The sequence below is a fragment of the Heptranchias perlo genome, chromosome 5, assembly GCF_035084215.1.
Source record: "Heptranchias perlo isolate sHepPer1 chromosome 5, sHepPer1.hap1, whole genome shotgun sequence".
Classification (NCBI taxonomy): domain Eukaryota; kingdom Metazoa; phylum Chordata; class Chondrichthyes; order Hexanchiformes; family Hexanchidae; genus Heptranchias; species Heptranchias perlo.
In genome coordinates, this window is record NC_090329.1 from 30,377,841 (window position 1) to 30,394,220 (window position 16,380).

A 16,380-nucleotide genomic window follows, 5' to 3' on the forward strand; every position below is an offset into this window, starting at 1 on the left:
GGACTGCAAGGAATGGCCACCGAGATTGGCTGTTTCTCATGATAATGGCAATGTAAGTAAATCATTCCAGTCCCCTCAAATGCCAGCGATGGAGGGAGCTGTTGGTCTTGGCCCAGTAGATATTGGATGTTCGTCTGAGCGACCTGACACTGAAAGCAGGTTAAGGCCATCAGCACCACTTGATACTTTCAATACTCGAAGGCTCCATCGGTAAAGTCCCATCCACAAACTTCAAAATTTCCTGCACCGATGTAAAACCATGTAAGAGGTTCAGTTCACATGTGAGCAGAGTTTTAGGCAGAAGGGGTACGAACAGTGCTAAAAAAAAATTAAAATGACATAATGAAGAGACAATCAGTAAATGTGGAATTCTTTTGCAGATTGGTGTGTTTGTGAATTAATTTTATGGAGGCCTCCAGTTCGATTTTAATTTGGTTGATGAAGGCTTGAAGTGTCCTTTCCCCGAAAGATATCAAATGTATTGCAGATTTGAATAATAGTTAGCTATGAACAATGCAAAGGCTTATCAATGACATTATGTTTTTTGGAGATAGGGCATCTCCTTTCTTCTGTAAACAGTTGTTAATGTTTTTCTACCTAAACTTGTGTGCTGCTCCATCTCCCCTCTCTCCTGGGTGTCCTTGTCATGATCAGAACACTGATGGACTCCACCTTCTTCCTCTTCATCTACCACAAATGGAAGATCTAATCACTTCCTAAATGTAAAATTATGCAGCATACAGCATGCCACTAATTCTTGACACCCTTGCTGGGCTGTAATGTAGGGCTCCCCCGGAGCTATCCAGGCATTGGAAATGGGACTTCAGAGTACCAATGATCTGTTTAATAATGACGCGTGTAACATACAAGGCTTAACTGAACCTGTTGTCGCCATCTGTTCTCTGACGATGGAATGGTATCATCAACCATGGTTGAGGCGGGTAGCCTTGGTCTCCAAGCAACTATCCTGACACATTGCTCTGACGAAATAATGCAGGTGTCTTTGATTGTCAGAGAACAAAAGGATCATGGTTCCAGGGTAGCAGACAGTCACATATAGAATAATGACTCAGAAGCTGCACATTCACAGGGTAGCACAGAATGAGCATCATTCACAAGCTGCATATTCACAGAATGAAAACCCTTCCGAATGATGAAATTTGGAGCCTTTAATGCCAGATAGGTGGCATCAATGATACCTTGAACTTGGGAGAAATACGGCTACTTGATAATATTTGAGTGCTCAATGTCGCTGCTTTGGTGCGTCCATGAAGAAGGATATGAAATCAGAGGCCCACAGGAACAGGGCATCAGTCATCTGTTTAATGCAGTGGTGCACTGCTGATTGACATATGTGATTTATAGAATCATAGAATGGTTACAGCATGGAAGGAGGTCATTTGGCCCATCGAGTCCGTGCCGGCTCTCCGCAAAAGCAATCCAGCTAGTACCATTCCCCCGCCCTTTCCCCGTAGCCCTGCAAATTTTTTCCCTTCAAGAGTTTATCCAGCTCCCTTTTGAAAGTGGAGTTGAGGTCAAAGATCAGCCATGATCTGACTGAATGGCGAAGCAGGCTCAAGGGGCCATATGGCCTACTCCTGCTCCTATCTTTTATGTTCTTAAGTACTTATCCAATTCCCTTTTGAAGGCCATGATTGAATCTGCCACCACCACTCCCTCAGGCAGTGCATTCCAGATCATAACCACTTGCTGTGTAAAAAAGCTTTTCCTCATATCACCTTTGGTTCTTTTGCCAATCACCTTAAATCTATGCCTCTGGTTCTTGACCCTTCCGCCAATGGGAACAGTTTCTCTCTATCTACTCTATCTAGACCCTTCATGATTTTGAATACCTCTATCAAATCTCCTCGCAACCTTCTCTGCTCTAAGGAGAGCAACCCCAGCTTCTCCAGTCTATCCACGTAACTGAAGTCCTTCATCCCTGGAACCATTCTAGTAAATCTCTTCTGCACCCTCTCTAAGGTCTTCACATCTTTCCCAAAGTGCGGTGCCCAGAATTGGACATAATACTCCAGTTGTGGCCAAACCAGTGTTTTATAAAAGTTCAACATAACTTCCTTGCTTTAGCACTCTATGCCTCTATTTATAAAGCCCAGGATTCCGTATGCTTTTTTAAAAATCCACTTTTTCAACCTGTCCTGCCACCTTCAACGATTTGTGCACACATACCCCTAGATCTCTCCGTTCCTGCACCCCTTTTACAATTGTACCCTTTAGTTTATATTGCCTCTCCTTGTTCTTCCTACCAAAATGTATCTCTTCACACTTCTCTGCGTTAAATTTCATATGCCACTTGTCCACTCATTCCACCAGCCTGTCTATGTCCTCTTGAAGTCTATCACTCTCCTCCTCACTGTTCACTACACTTCCAAGTTTATGAGTCATCTGCAAATTTTGAAATTGTGCCCTGTACTAATATATATTTATACATATCTTAAGCAATTTAAATCACCCAAGACTGCCTGAAAACATAAAAGGGCATAAAAATTCAGCCACTGACAAGGCTGTGCTCTTGATAGAAAGGGGCGGCAGGCTTGATGCCAACAGCTGGCATAACTCACTTACTGCATCTCATGGAAATTCATGTCTTCTTACTACACTGTCTGTGGGAAAAATCCATATATGGCCTCCTTGGTCTGTGGGTATCTACGGGTCAGGTGTTGCCTCAGTACATGATGCTGCACTTTCCTAGCTTCCATCTTCTCCTCTTCCATGTCCTCATCATCCTCTTCCTCGAAACACAGGAAGCAGAGAATTCCAAGACAGAAATCCATTACTTCCCTAAAATTAATTTGACTTTTTAAACTTGTGTGTAAATCTAGCAGCTTCCTTTAGTGCCTTAGTTTTCAAGAGGCACAGATATTTGCTTCCAGGCTTTAAACTCCTACAAGATCAGTGATAACAGTTAGCACTGGCTTTCACAATGCTGTCCCTTCTTTGTAGTAACACCGATTGCTGGGGGTGGGAACTGAAGATCCTGGAGAGAAAACAGCCATACCTCCTACCTTCATTTACATGTGGCAGGGTAGGCTCAAGACAGGCGGCTGAATCACAGTTAGGGCAATTGGAAGAAAATTCTGACAGTGGTTTTTTTGGGGTGGGGTTTCAGAGGAAGGCCACCCCACCCCATTTTCTTTTCATACCGCCTCTATACGACCCAAAGTTGAATGGGTTTGTCAGGAAAATCCAGGACCTAGTGTTAATATTGTTTATATAAATGCCAAGGATGCCTGCTTTAAATCAGAGACAACAATCTACTGACAAGAGAAAAAGAATTGTGTGTCCAAATCTGAACGCCATCTTGTAGAGGGGGCAGGAAATTCCCTAAAATAGGCCACACAGTCTTACAAGGAAAGTGTCCAAAGATGGTTTATATCCCTTCTCCAAATGAAGGATAAAAGGTATTTTTATAAACTAAATACAGAGAATTACATATTAATTGAAAAAATATTTAAAATAGCTAGATTGTAGACTAGAACTAGAGATGAGTAAAGACAGTGAGAAAATAGAAGATAAGTTGAAAGACGAGGAAGATGGTTAAGAGATGAAGCAAGGAAAAGAAACATAGGGAGGAAAGCTGCATCACGAAGAGTCATTTAAGAAAACAGAAAAAATTTGGAAGACATTCAGAGAAAAGAAAAACAGGAAAATATGCAGGAGTTGTAACAGGAATATAGAACGCAAGCTTCTAACCCAACGATTATTGAGAGTGACGAACACAACACAAGAAAGCGGTGTAGCAGTTTTCATTAAATGGAACAGGAGAAAGGCATAGGCTAATCAGTAATAATCAGCATGGATTTGTAAAGGCAGGTGATACTTAACTAACTGAATTGATTTTTTTTTAGGAAATCACACAGTGTATAAATAAAGAGAATGCAGTGGCTGTTTGTGGATTATAAGGCAGTGTTTAAGAAAGCGCCACATAAGAGACTTGTTATAAAAATTAATACACCTGATACTATAGGAAATGTAGTTACATGGAAGAGATGACTTGACAACAGAAAGCAAACAGCAGGGGTAAATGGATGTTGTTTGGATTGGTGAGAGATGTGGGGTAGAGTTCTTCCCAGGGATATGTGCTGAGACCTCTTTTGTGTTTCATTTATGTGAATGATTTATACAGAGGCACAAGAAGAATTTATCAAAGCTTGCTGATGATATCAAACTGGAGGGGTAAGGTAAACTAGGAGGAAGATTGCAGGAGAACATAGTGGAATGAGCAGATAGGTAGCAAATGCAGTTCAATGCAGAAAAATGTGAAGTAGTATATATTGGGGAAAAAAAAACAATGAAAGGAAATATACCCAAAATGGTAACAGTCTTAATAGAGAAACAGAGCTAGAGATTCAGATATACAGATCTTAAAAACGGCTGGAAGTATAGGTCGTAAAGGCCATAAAAAAATGCAAATTTTTTTTTAATATATACATGGGGCATTGAATACAAGGGCAATAAAACAATGTTGAATTTGTACGAGACATTGATTAGACTACTGTTGAGAGTAATGCATGTAGTTGTGGGCACCCCATCATATGAAAGATATTAGAGCCATGGAAAGAGTGCAATGAAAATTCATCAGAACGAAACCAAGAATGAGAAGTTATAGTTATGAAGAAAAGCTTGAAAAACGGGGGCTTTTTTCAAAAGAGAAAGCTGAGGGGGGAATCGAATAGAGGTTTTCAAAGTGATGAAAGGCAAATAGTGAAAGATTGTTTCCACTGGTTGGCAAATAGTAACAATGGGGTATAGACTCAGGATTATCATTAGAAGAGTGAAGGGGAAAGTTTAAAGGGGTAAATCAGAAGATTTTTTTTCACACAGAGGGGTCTTGGAACAACGAATGCTTTACCACAAGTAGCTTTTGATGCAAAGATTATAAGATCAGTCAAAAAGGAATTGCATGAGTGATTTTCTATTAATTTTCAAACCAAATAGGAAATGGGCAGGGAAATAGAATTTAAGATAGATCCTAAAGCAAGGCTAATAAGATAAACCCCTGGCATTTGAGTTGATCATTTCCTGTTATTTTCCTATTTGCAAGCAGTTACTACACTAGCACCAGCATCAGCACAGGCGCAATAAACGGTCCTAAAAGTATGTTATGAGGAAATGCTTATGAAACTTCAACATATGTGAAAAAGTTGCTGGTCCTTACTACTACCAGTGTTGATATGGGATGTTGAAGAGCTGCATATACCTGGATAAAACTGGGCTGAAGTCCTAGGAATTCCTAGAGTTAGTTTTACATATCATAGTAAATAAGTTCAAGGTGCCTATCTATCCATGAATTTGTAAAACACTTCCTCAAAAGATAATGCAGTAGATCGGGATACCAATGTAGATATTACACCTGTATTATTTATTGCTGATGTTCTACTAGTGATGTCTCCATGGTCCCAGCCACACAGATCATCTGTCAACAGATGTCTCTTATAACCTGCAGTCCCATTTCCCTCCATTCTTTCTCCTCTCTCCAAAGGGAGAGGATTCATACTAGGGGACACTTCCATGGATGCTATCAGCTCTCCAATACCTGACTTCTGTAAGATTTCATCAATCATTAGGTCAGATAGTGAATATTTGCAGGTTATTTGACTGTGGGGCAGCACAGATTAAAACCTCATTCTTAACCAGCTTTTTTTTAAAAAGGAATGAATTGATAAAGCATTAAGTATTTTTGATAGAAGACTGTAAATTAAAATTCTTCTAATATCTAGTCTTGCTTAGATTTGTTAAATCTTGTTCATCATGTTCTTTAGTTCTGCGATTAGAGCCATTTTAAGAACCTGAATCATGCCCATTCTTCATCTTTTTGACTCCAACAAAAAGAAGTTTGGTTCTACAAATCTCTATTCACACAACTCCAAGTCCTGAAGTTATCCTCAGCACTCGAACTCTTACACTAGATAGAACAGTATCGTGCAATGTTTAGATGTTATGTGACAGCCATTAGAATTGAAGGAATTAGAAAAGAGAAATAATAAACTACTTTGATGTTAATTCCTGAATGAATACAGATCAAAGAATCATAGAATGGTTACAAGCACAGGAGACCACCATTCTGCCCATCGAGCCCATGCCGGCTCTTTGTAAGAGCAATCTAGTTAGTCCCATTTCACCCTAGCCCTGCAAATTTTTTTCCCTTCAAGTTTTTATCCAATTCCTTTTTGAAAGCCACGACTGAATCTGCTTCCACCAGCCTTTCAGGCAGCGCATTCTAGATCATAACTACTCGTTGCGTAAAAAAGCTTTTCCTCATGTCGCCTTTGGTGCTTTTGCCAATCACCTTAAATCTGTGTCCTCTGGTTCTCAACCCTTCCGCCAATGGGAACAGTTTCTTTTTATTTACTGTATCCAAACCCTTCATGATTTTGAACACTTCTATCAAATCTCCTCACAACCTTCTCTGCTCTAAGGAGAACAACCCCAGCTCCTCCAGTCTATCCACTTAACTGAAGTCCTTCATCCCTGGAACTAATACAAAGATCAACCCAGCTTGCAGTTGAAGATAGCATCTTCAATGTAGGATACAACAGCCAGCATCAAGCAACTATTTTACTAACCTGGTATGATTACATCGGGTCCATTTCTTGAAGTTATTTCTGTAAACTCTCTCAAAATCTTTGCAGCCTTCTTGGCTTCAGATTTGAGGTTCGATGGAATTGGATTCACTGTAAATAATGCAGTAATTTTACTAAGAGAAGTTATTGGCAAGACTTAAAAAATTTAATTGTTGCAAAATGTGTAATACTATGACAGTGTTTTATTGTTCACATTACTTTTTAACAATAATATTTATCAATTAAGAGAATTTTGGGACATTATATGCCACCGTGCATATCTGACAATTTGTGATTGAAAGGCAGAGATAAAAGAGACAGAACACTCAATCTATATTAATTACAGGAGTAAAACAGATGTTGTTCTTCCACGTAATATAAAGTTATTCATTAAATTCACAGTAAAATAATTAATATTGTAAAACCTAAAAACATTTCAAAAGGTTTCTAATTTTTCTGCTTTGGAAAATCGACTGTATAACATAATTAAATGTAATTTAGAGCATCTAGTCATGATGCTTTGGCCATCATGGCGCCTTGGGCAGGCTTGATGGACCAGCTGGTCTTTGCCTGCCCATCAATTTCATATTTCGTATGAAGCACCTTTTGATGTTTTTCTGTGTTAACAGCCCTATGTAACTGCAAATTGTTGTTGATCTATATAATATATAAAAAACTATATGCACTGTCAACTTTTTTCTATTATAGATTCCGTATTTCGAAACTGCCCATGTGGACTTGTCACGCTGTGGTTCCACCCTCCTGCCAGTGATGATGTTGCAGGGCCTCCACTGGAGGATGGTGTAATTAACACTTGTGACGTATTTGTACATTTATTATATTTAATGTAATTGGGATGGGACGGGGCGGGAAGCCTCCACTGGAGGATGGTGTAAATTGCGACGGGATGGGGCGCCTGCACTGGAGGATGGTGTAATTGCGATGGGACAGGGCGGGGCGGGATGCCTCCAGTGGTGGATGGTGTAATTGGGACTGAACGGGACGCCTCCACCGGTGGATGGTGTAATTGGGACGGGACGGGCGCCGCCACTGGAGAATGGTATAATTGGGATGGGACGGGACGGGGCAGGACGCCTCCACTGGAGAATGGTATAATTGGGATGGGACAGGGAGGGGGCGGGATGCCTCCACTGGAGGATGGTGTAACTGGGACGGGACGGGGCAGGACGCCTCCACTGGAGGATGGTGTAATTGCGACGGACCAGACGACATGCCTCCACAGGAGGATGGTGTAATTGGACGGGACGCCTCCAATCATAGAAACAGAAGGAGGCCATTCAGCCCATCGTGTCCGTGCTGGCCGATAAAGAGCTATCCAGCCTAATCCCACTTTCCAGCTCTTGGTCCATAGCCCTGCAGGTTACGACATTTCAAGTGCACATCCAAGTATTGTTTAAATGCGATGAGGGTTTCTGCCTCTACCACCGTTTCAGGCAGTGAGTTCCTGACCCCCACCACCCTCTGGGTGAAAACATTTATCTTAAACTCCCCTCTAATTCTTCTACCAATTACTTTAAATCTATGCCCCCTAGTTATTTACCTCTCTGCTAAGGGAAATAGGTCCTTCCTATCCACTCTATCTAAACTCCTCATAATTTTATACACCTCAATTAAATCTTCCCTCAGCCTCCTCTGTTCCAAAGAAAACAACCCCAGCCTATCCAATCTTTTCTCATAGCTAAAATTCTCCAGACCTGGCAACATCTCGTAAATCTCCTCTGTACCCTCTCTCGTGCAATCACATCTTACTTGTAATGTGGTGACCAGAACTGTACGCAGTACTCGAGCTGTGGCCTAACTAGTTTTTATTCAGTTCTAGCATAACCTCCCTGCTCTTATATTCTATAACTCGGCTAATAAAGGAAAGCATCCTGTATATCTTCTAAACCACTTTATCTACCTGTCCTGCTACCTTCAGGGATCTGTGGACATGCACTCCTTGGTTCCTCTGTTCCTCTGTTCCTCTACACGTCTCAGTATCCCACTATTTATTATTATGTATTCCCTTGCCTTGTTTGCCCTCCCCAAATGAATTACCTCACACTTCTCCCGATTGAATTCCATTTGCCACTTTTGTGCCTACTTGACCAGTCCAGTAATATCTTCCTGCAGTCTACAGCTTTCCTCCTCACTATCAACCACATGGCCAATTTTTGTATCATCTGCAAACTTCTTAATCATGCCCCCGACATTTAAGTCTAAATCATTAATATATACCAGAAAAAGCAATGGATCGAGTACTGAGCCCTGCAGAACCCCTCTGGAAACAGCCTTCCACTCACAAAAACACCCATTGACTATTACCCTTTGCTTCCTGCCACTGAGCCAATTTTGGATCCAGCTTGCCACTTTTTCATGGATCCCATGGGCTTTTACTTTTTTGACCAGTCTGCCATGTGGGACCTCATCAAAAGCCTTGCTAAAATCCACGTAGACTACATCAAACACACTACCCTCATTGACTATCCTTGTTACCACCTCAAAAATTCAATCAAGTTAGTCAGCACGACCTTCCCTTAATAAATCCATGCTGACTGGCATGGATTAATCCATGCCTTTCTAAATGACGATTAACGCTGTCCCTCAGAATTTTTTCCAATAATTTGCCCACCACCGAGGTTAGACTGACAGACCTGTGTTTACTCGGATTATCCCTTTCCCCCTTTTTAAATAATGGTACAACGTTAGCAGTCCTCCAGTCCTCCGGCACCACGCCTGTAGCCAGAGAGGATTGGAAAATGATGGTCAGATCCTCCGCTATTTCCTCCCTTGCTTCTTAACATTTCACCCGGGCCTGGCGATTTTCAAAGATGCTAAACCCCTTAATATTTCCTCTCTCACTATGTTTATCCCATCCAATATTTCACATTCCTCCTCTTTTGTGAAGACAGATGCAAATTATTCATTAAGAACCATACCCACGTCTTCCACCTCCACACCTTTTTGGTCTTTAATAGGCCCTACTCTTTCCTTAGTTATCCTCTTGCTGTTTATGTATTTATAAAACATCTTTGGGTTTTCCTTGATTTTACTTGCCAATATTTTTTCATGGCCTCTCTTTGCTTTCCTAATTTCCTTTTTAATTTCACCCCTGCACGTTCTACATTCCTCTAGGCTTTCTGCAGTATTGAGCTCTCGGTATCTGACAAAATCCTGGAACTCCCTACCTAACAGCACTGTGGGAGAGCCTTCACCACATGGACTGCAGCGGTTCAAGAAGGCTGCTCACCACCACCTTCTCAAGGGCAATCAGGAATGTGCAATAAATGCTGGCGTTGCCAGCGATGCCCACATCCCATGAACGAATAAAAAAATATATAAGCTTCCCTTCTTTGGCTTATCCTACCCTGTATGCTCCTTGACATCCAGGGGGCTCTGGATTTTGGGAGTCCCACCCTTTTTCTTTGTGGGAACATATTTGCTCTGAACCCTCACAATCACCTCCTTGAATGCCTCCCACTGCTCTGACACTGATTTACCTTCAAGTAGCTGCTTCCAATCCACTTCTGCTAAATCATACCTGAGCTTAGTAATATTGGCCTTTCCCCAATTGAGAACTTTTACTCCTAGTCTATCTTTGTCCTTTTCCATAACTACGCTAAATCTAACTGAATTATGATCACTACCACCACAATGCTCTCCTGCTGATACTCCTTCCACCTGCCCAGCTTCATTCCCTAAAACTAAGTCCACAACTGCCCCTCTCTTGTTGGGCTTGCTACGTGCTGGCTAAAAAAAGTTCTCCTGAATGCATTTTAAGAATTCTGCGCCCTCGATTCCTTTTACACTGATTGTATCCCAGTTAATATTAGGGTAGTTGAAATCCCCAACTATTACTACCCTATTGTTCTTGCACTTCTCAGAAATTTGCCTACATATTTGCTCGTATAGTACACTCCCAGCAGTGTGAATGCCCCTTTTTTGTTCTTCAGTTCAACCCATATGGTCTCATTTGATGATCCTTCCAAAATATCATCCTCCTCACAGCTGTAATAGTTTCTTTAACCAATATTGCAACCCCCCCTTGATTTTTTTATCCCTCTCTCTATCTCGTCTGAAAACCCTGTAACCAGGAATGTTGAGCTGCCATTCCTCCCCTTCTTTAAGCCACGTTTCAGTAATAGCCATATCATACTTCCACGTGTTTATCTGTGCATTCAGCTCATCTGCCTTATTCAATAGACCAGCAATTTTATTTTAAATTCACAAGCTTTCGGAGGCTTCCTCCTTCGTCAGGTGAACGATGTGAAAATGAAATCCTCGAGATGAAATCGCATTTATAATTCACAGAACAATGCTTGGTGAGTACAGACAGTTTTTTCAACTGCCCGTTGCCAAGGCAATCAGTGTGCAGACAGACAGGTGTTACCTGCCAGGTCTCACAGAATATACAAATCACCAAAAAAAAACAACAAACAAAAAAAAAGAGATAGAGAGGTAGAAACATAGAAAAGACAGCAACTGACCCGTTATATTAAAAACAGATAACATTTGTTCGCTGGTGGGGTAACGTGTAGCGTGACATGAACCCAAGACCCAATTGTCAACCCCAGTCCATCACCGGCATCTCCACATTATTCAATAGACTCCTTGCATTGACATATATACTATTAAGCACTGCCGAACTCCTTTGTTGTCTATTTTCTAGCCTTTGTTTCATCTGCCTTCCAAACTCGCTTATTAATTTTCTGCCTTCAATTTCCAGCTCTGCTTCTAACCCTTCTGAATCTATGCTTAGGTTCCCATATCCCTGCCAAGCGAGTTTAACTAGCAAACCTCCCCACTAGGATATTGGTCCTGGCCCTGCTGAGGTGCAACCCATCCGGCTTGAATAGGTCTCACCTCCCCCAGAACTGGTCCCAGTGCCCCAGGAATCTAAAGCCCTCTCTCCTGCACCATCTCTCCAGCCACGTATTCATCTGCTCTATCCTCCTATTTCTGTACTCACTAGCGCGTGGCACCGGCAGTAATCGGAGATTACTACCTTTGAGGTCCTGCTTATTAGTCTCTTTCCTAGCTCCCTAAAATCTGCCTGCAGGACCTCATCCCTCTTTCTACCTATGGCGTTGGTATCAATATGAACTACAACCTCTGGCTGTTCACCCTCCCCCCTCAGAATGTTCTGCAGCCGCTCAGTGGCATCCTTGACCCTAGAACCAGGGAGGCAACATACCATCCTGGAATCCCGTCTGAGGCCGCAGAAATGCCTGTTCGTTCCCCTAACTATTCACCCACTAAAACTATTGCTTTCCTGACCTTCCTCCTCCCCCTCTCCCCCTGTACAGCTGAGCCACCCATGGTGCCGTGGTCTTGGTTCTGACTGTACCCCCAAGAGGAACATCGCCCATACTAGTTAGAGAGATAGAGGATGGTGCAATCAGGATGAGACGGGACGCCTTCACTGGGGGATGGTGCAATTGGGACAGGGGTTGGGGGAAACGGAGGGACAGAGCCAGCGAGCGAGAGCGCGCGCGGAGGCAGAGAGCGCGTGAGAGACAGCGGAGTGGGCGCGCGAGCAGAGGCAGAAAGAGAGAGCGGGCGAGAGAGCGGGGGCAGAGAGCGAGAGAGCGGGGGCAGAGAGCGAGAGAGCGGGGGCAGAGAGCGAGAGAGCGGGGGCAGAGAGCGAGAGAGCGGGGGCAGAGAGCGAGAGAGCGGGGGCAGAGAGCGAGAGAGCGGGGGCAGAGAGCGAGCGGAGGGTGAGAGAGAGCAGAGGCAGAGAGAGAGAGACAGAGCAGAGGCAGAGAGAGAGAGAGAGCAGAGGCAGACTGTGTGTGTGTGTGTGTGTGTGTGTGTGTGTGTGGCGTTCCCACGTGAGGACAGGATCATTCACATCTGTGAGTCTTTCAGCAATCAAATAGCCTCTCAATATTCACTGTCAAAGCTGAGAGATGAATAATAGTCACTTGGGTGAAGTACCAGTGGATGACTGATACCTGTGCCACTATACCCAAAAGAGTCAAAGGCAACAATGATTCAATGCCTTCAAGACAATAGTAGGTTCGAAAATTGGCAAAAACAAAAATGTGCGTCACTGATCTAATACCCTCTACGTTGCATCTTTCAAACTGCATATGAACAGGATCTAAATGTACGTTCTGTGAAATTCATTACAGCATGACCTCCTTGACACAACTTAAGAATTTCCAAATAGCTTTTCATTCTCTCTAAAACCTCACCTGGAAACTCCATCATGTTAATATATTCCTCTTAGTCACCATGCAAATTAATGTCTGTTGACGCACTTGCCACAGATTACATGTTTGGTCAATTTCTGCATTGTACCTTCTGTGCAGTTTATGTGGCTGACTCACACAGACTCGATACCTTTTTCATTCAATAGGAATTGGGAATGGAAATGATTCTTACTCCCAGTTGTGCACTCACTAATCACAGCATTCAGAATCCATCAATCCTCAAAATCCTCCCAATGGAAATTATTGCAATATTACTTTCTACCTTATTTCTTTCTTTGGCAATGTTGGAATATAAACTAAATCATTAGTACAGTCTTATTTTAATGCAAGACATGGTAAAAATGTTTGAGGAAGATCACAAGTGTAAAACATCAAGTATGATTCAAAGAAAGATTCTGTTGTATATAATTTTATTATGCATGGCTAAAGACTTCATTATTTCCATTCTATTGGGGTACGGTAGCATAGTGGTTATGTTACTGGACGAGTAATCCAAAGGCCTGGACTAAAATCCAGAGTCATGAGTTCAAATCCCGCCACGGCAGCTGGCGAATTTAAATTCAATTAATTAATTAAATTCAATTAATGAAATAAAAATCTGGAATTAAAATACTAGATTCAGTAATGATGGCCATGAAACTACCGGATTGTCGTAACAACCCATCTGGTTCACTAATGTCCTTTAGGGAAGGAAACCTGCCGTCCTTACCTAGTCTGGCCTACATGTGACTCCAGACCGACAGCAATGTGGTTGATTCTTAATTGACCTCTGAAATGGCCGAGCAAGCCACTCAGTTGTAAAATCTCGCGACAAAAAGTCATAATAAGAATAAAACCGGACGGACCACCTGGCATCGGACCACTAGGCACCGGACACGACAAAGGCAAACCAAGCCCAGTCGACCCTGCAAGGTCCTCCTTACTAACATCTGGGGACTTGTGCCAAAATTGGGAGAGCTGTCCCACAGACTAGTCAAGCAACAGCCTGACATAGCCATACTCACAGAATCATACCTTTCAGCCAACGTCCCAGACTCTTCCATCACCATCCCTAGGTGTGTCCTGTCCCACCGGCAGGACAGACCCACCAGAGGTGGCGGTACAGTGATATACAGTCAGGAGGGAGTGGCCCTGGGAGTCCTCAATATTGACTCCGGACCCCATGAAATCGCATGGCATCAGGTCAAACATGAGCAAGGAAACCTCCTGCTGATTACCACCTACCGTCCTCCCTCAGCTGATGAATCAGTCCTCCTCCATGTTGAGCACCACTTGGAGGAAGCACTGAGGGTAGCAAGGGCACAAAATGTACTCTGGGTGGGGGACTTCAATGTCCATCACCAAGAGTGGCTCGGTAGCACCACTACTGACCGAGCTGGCTGAGTCCTGAAGGACATAGCTGCCAGACTGGGCCTGCGGCAGGTGGTGAGCGAACCAACACGAGGGAAAAACTTATTTGACCTCGTCCTCACCAATCTACCTGTCGCAAATGCATCTGTCCATGACAGTATTGGTAGGAGTGACCACCGCATAGTCCTCGTGGAGATGAAGTCCTGTCTTCGCACTGAGGACACCATCCAACGTGTTGTGTGGCACTACCACCGTGCTAAATGGGATAGATTCAGAACAGATCCAGCAGCTCAAAACTGGGCATCCATGAGGCGCTGTGGGCCATCAGCAGCAGCAGAATTGTATTCCAGCACAATCTGTAACCTCATGGCCTGGCATATTCCTCACTCTACCATTACCAACAAGCCAGGGGATCAACCCTGGTTCAATGAGGAGTGTAGAAGAGCAGCACCAGCAGTACCTAAAAATGAGGTGCCAACCTGGTGAAGCAACAATTCAGGACTACATGCATGCTAAACAGCGGAAGCATCATGCTATAGACAGAGCTAAGCGATTCCACAACCAACGGATCAGATCAAAGCTCTGCAGTCCTGCCACATCCAGTAGTGAATGGTGGTGGACAATTGAACAACTAACGGGAGGAGGAGGCTCTGCAAACATCCCCATCCTCAATGATGGCGGAGTCCAGCACATGAGTGCAAAAGACAAGGCTGAAGCATTTGCAACCATCTTCAGCCAGAAATGCCGAGTGGATGATCCATCTCGGCCTCCTCCCGATATGCTCACCATCACGGAAGCCAGTCTTTGGCCAATTCGATTCACTCTACATGATATCAAGAAATGGCTGAGTGCACTGGATACAGCAAAGGCTATGGGCCCCGACAACATCCCAGCTGTAGTGCTGAAGATTTGTGCTCCAGAACTAGCTGCGCCTCTAGCCAAGCTGTTCCAGTACAGCTACAACACTGGTATCTACCAGACAATGTGGAAAATTGCCCAGGCATGTCCTGTCCACAAAAAGCAGGACAAATCCAATCCGGCCAATTCTCGCCCCATCAGTCTACTCTCAATCATCAGCAAAGTGATGGAAGGTGTCATCGACAGTGCTATCAAGCGGCACTTACTCACCAATAACCTGCTCACCGATGCTCAGTTTGGGTTCCGCCAGGACCACTCGGCTCCAGACCTCATTACAGCCTTGGTCCAAACATGGACAAAAGAACTGAATTCCAGAGGTGAGGTGAGAGTGACTGCCCTTGATATCAAGGCAGCATTTGACCGAGTGTGGCATCAAGGAGCCCGAGTAAAACTGAAGTCAATGGGAATCAGGGGTAAACTCTCCGGTGGCTGGAGTCATACCTAGCACAAAGGAATATGGTAGTGGTTGTTGGAGGCCAATCATCTCAGCCCCAGGACATTGCTGCAGGAGTTCCTCAGGGCAGTGACCTTGGTCCAACCATCTTCAGCTGCTTCATCAATGACCTTCCCTCCATCATAAGGTCAGAAATGGGGATGTTCGCTGATGATTGCACAGTGTTCAGTTCCATTCGCAACCCCTCAAATAATGAAGCAGTCCGAGCCCGCATGCAGCAAGACCTGGACAACATCCAGGCTTGGGCTCATAAGTGGCAAGTAACATTCGCGCCAGATAAGTGCCAGGCAATGACCATCTCCAACAAGAGAGAGTCTAACCACCTCCCCTTGACATTCAACGGCATTACCATCGCCGAATCCCCCACCATCAACATCCTGGGGGTCACCATTGACCAGAAACTTAACTGGACCAGCCATATAAATACTGTGGCTATGAGAGCAGGTCAGAGGCTGGGTATTCTGCGGCGAGTGACTCACCTCCTGACTCCCCAAAGCCTTTCCACCATCTACAAGGCACAAGTCAGGAGTGTGATGGAATACTCTCCACTTGCTTGGATGAGTGCAGCTCCAACAACACTCAAGAAGCTCGACACCATCCAAGATAAAGCAGCCCGCTTGATTGGCACCCCATCCACCACCCTAAACATTCACTCCCTTCACCACTGGCGCTCTGTGGCTGCAGTGTGCACCATCCACAGGATGCACTGCAGCAACTCGCCAAGGCTTCTTCTACAGCACCTCCCAAACCCGCGGCCTCTACCATCTAGAAGGACAAGAGCAGCAGGCACATGGGAACAACACTACCTGCACGTTCCCCTCCAAGTCACACACCATCCCGACTTGGAAATATATCGCCG

At 43.9% G+C, this 16,380-nt stretch overlaps 1 protein-coding gene across 3 annotated transcripts in view; it reads right to left on the minus strand.

The window, feature by feature from the left end:
* sh3yl1 (SH3 and SYLF domain containing 1) overlaps nucleotides 1–16,380 on the minus strand; it is a 197,930-nt gene that overhangs the window by 153,796 nt on the left and 27,754 nt on the right. For all 3 annotated transcript variants that reach the window (XM_067984193.1, XM_067984195.1, XM_067984196.1), the window contains exon 2: nucleotides 6,588–6,695. In XM_067984193.1, the coding sequence (XP_067840294.1) occupies nucleotides 6,588–6,695 (108 nt within the window). The remainder of the gene's footprint in view (nucleotides 1–6,587; nucleotides 6,696–16,380) is intronic.